General features: G+C 43.5%; 1 protein-coding gene across 1 annotated transcript in view; it reads left to right on the forward strand.

Moving 5' to 3' along the window:
• Positions 1–672, forward strand: part of vox (ventral homeobox) — a 9,806-nt gene extending 9,134 nt beyond the window's left edge. Inside the window, exon 3 of the mRNA XM_015054189.1 lies at positions 299–672. Within this exon, the coding sequence (XP_014909675.1) occupies positions 299–553 (255 nt within the window). The 3' untranslated portion in view covers positions 554–672. The remainder of the gene's footprint in view (positions 1–298) is intronic.
• Positions 673–2,895: the final 2,223 nt, after the last annotated feature.

A 2,895-nucleotide genomic window follows, 5' to 3' on the forward strand; every position in this document is an offset into this window, starting at 1 on the left:
CAAAGGTAACAAGGTGACCGGCGTATGTTGTACAAAAAACCAAATAATTTTAGTGCATGTTATTATGTGTCAGAAGAGGGCTTAGGAAATAATAATGCCAAAAAAATAAATAAATAAATTGACCAAAAGGTCACTTGGGGGCAAAGAGCAAAAGGGGGAGGTGCTCAAGCCCCCAAATCCCCCCCCTCTGCATGTGCCTGGTAAAATGCAAATAATAAGATAATTAATGAGGAAGGTGGATTAGTTTCCCCAGTAAAGCGCCCTGGATGATAAATTCAAACCTTTGCTTCTCCTGCAGGTCAGGACTTGGTTCCAGAACAGGCGGATGAAGCTGAAACGGGAAGTCCAGGACTACCTCGCCCCCCAGATCCCGTCGGTGTCCTTCCGCCCTCTGCACCCGGTTCAGTACCACCCCGTGGCCGCGCACCAGGCCCACTACACCTCGTCCGGCCGCGGCCTTTACCCGCTGCCCGTCCCGCAGCTGGTCCTGACGCAGCCGCTGACTCCTCACCCCGCGCCTCAGCTCATGATGCGGCATCCACATTTCTACTGAGCAAACTCCCATAAGAGACTCTTCATTTCGACACAGACACTTATGATCCCAAAATGTGTAATCCGATTTGTGAGAATTTTGTACAGATTTTGTATAATTACGAATATATCTATTTATAATAATTAAAAAAGTTCCTTTTTATTGAAGCAATGATTATGGTGTTTACTTTTGCTTTTTATCACTGCAGCTTCATCTGAGAGATAAAGTTGATGATATAATCTTTATTGCGGGATCAGCTTCACATGGATGGAACATCCTGTTTTTCATCTTAAAGGGAAGGTGAAGAAACCGCTGATAAAGATGACTAAAGGTTCTCACTGTATGGATTTCTTGATTCAGTCCCAGTTCCAAAATGTCAACAATAAATGAAACCAGAGTGGATTACTCAATGTAAACAGGATCAAACATCAATTAGGTGTCAACAAAAAGTGAGAATGGGGACAAACACCAGGCCTGTTTGTCCCCATTCCTGCACTTCAAAGAGCAGCTAACTGGGAGATCATGCTTGACAATTAGGCCTAATTAAGCTGCTCATTGATGAGTTTACATTTACCACAGGAGTCCCCAGACCTGGCTCCAGAGAGTCTGGCATTTTGTTTGACCAGAGGATATGACCTGAGGAGATCTATACAAAGGCTGCAACCTCCAATAAAACAGCTGATTAGCTGCTGAGATTCTCGGACAGAAAAACAAACTTGACAACACAAAGCAGTAAGAAATTATCAGTCATGGGGTCAAACATTTAGTTTACCTGATTAGATAATTTAAGTGACAGGTTTTATTATAAGTTTCCTGGCTGTGCCAAACAGTTACTTCCTGTTTTCACATTTTTCATCTTACAGCCACTAACTTTATTACTTTTTCTGGGGGGTTTTATTGAATAGTCCAATAAAAAGTAGATGTTCTTTGAAGGCGTCAGAGGTTTATTAGAAAACATTTCTGAGCAAACAAAAGAGGTCAGGGATCAAGCTTGAAGCTTGGTTAGGTTATAAAACTGCTTTGGAAATCTTACGGGTGTCACCGTTTGATCCGTCAGCTGATAACAAAAAGAATATGACACAAAACAGGTTTAACGAGACGCGGCCAATCACCAAAACCGACAGGAAAACTCAGGAGAAAACCTGATATGGGCTGAAAATGACCCAAGTTTCTGGTTGACCTGAACTTAGTCATGGCTCAGATCAAAACACATTCATGTGTTACAATGGTCCAGTCAAAGTACAGGCTTACAGTCGATTGAGAATCAGGGACAAAACTTCAGAATTTACGTGCACATATAAGCTCTCAGCTGAATTTGATTGATTTTGTGACCAATGTGAATTTTAACCAATCTAAATCATAAACTGAACTTTTATAAAGTTTCCTTTCCTTCCACCTCTGTGTTGGTCTGTTACATAAAACCTCCCAATAAACGTATCTCAGTAAGTTTGTAAAGTGACCAAAACGTGCAAAAGTGCAAAGGGTGTGTATACTCTTGCACAGCAGTGTACCTGGGCGGAGTGATGGGGACTAGCTCCCCTGAGGCAAACCTCTTGTTCTTAGAGGTAAACAAAGATCAGAAGGAACCTTCTCACTTTCCATCATTGTTTTCTGACCCTCCTCATCCCAACATAACAAAGGTTTCACCTCCAGGTTAGCTGACGGGCACACGGCTGGGCGCTTTCATTTGGCAGCTCAGTCCAACCGGCTGATAACACAAAAGCCGGTTTTGCGGGAGAAAAAAAAAACGGGGTTTCTTGCGAATTTGAAGGATTGTAAAGCTAACTGACCGACAGGTAGCTTTCAGTCCATTCATGCAGACAGTATTCAGTCTGAGATACCATCCAACTGAGACTCAGACTCACTGGCGTCGAGAAGGTGAGAAAACCTCCAGCCAGTTTCCATCGCTCTGCTCGGGCCTCTTTGCATATGTAAACACAGAAGCGTGGCGCTGCCGCTCACATTCAGACAAAGGCTTCAGAGCGTCAAGGTGGATTTCTGCGCTTTCCAGAATATTCCGAGATAACTGCACACAGGACGCTGCTGGATAAGTCAGTGCTCCCTGGCCTCGGGCTGACAGTCAGTTAGCTGATAAACGTTGTGTCCAGTGGCGGGATCAATCAGAGCTTTTGTGTGCGGATTGATTTGGAGTAAATTAATTAGTTCTGCTTTCTCTGACAACGGTGGCTTCGCCTCTGGTTGGCCTGGTGGAGAGGGAGATGAGGGAACAGTACGAGAACCAGACTCAACTCTGCAGAAACACCAGCAGGAAGCACGGAGCATGGTTGTAAGTTAACTTTTCTTAAACATTTTTATCTCACAAAGTTTGACTTTAAGACTTTAAATCTTTTAACACGTTTCCA

Source organism: Poecilia latipinna, unplaced genomic scaffold, assembly GCF_001443285.1.
Source record: "Poecilia latipinna isolate Pla-1442-1.1 unplaced genomic scaffold, P_latipinna-1.0 Scaffold1235, whole genome shotgun sequence".
Classification (NCBI taxonomy): domain Eukaryota; kingdom Metazoa; phylum Chordata; class Actinopteri; order Cyprinodontiformes; family Poeciliidae; genus Poecilia; species Poecilia latipinna.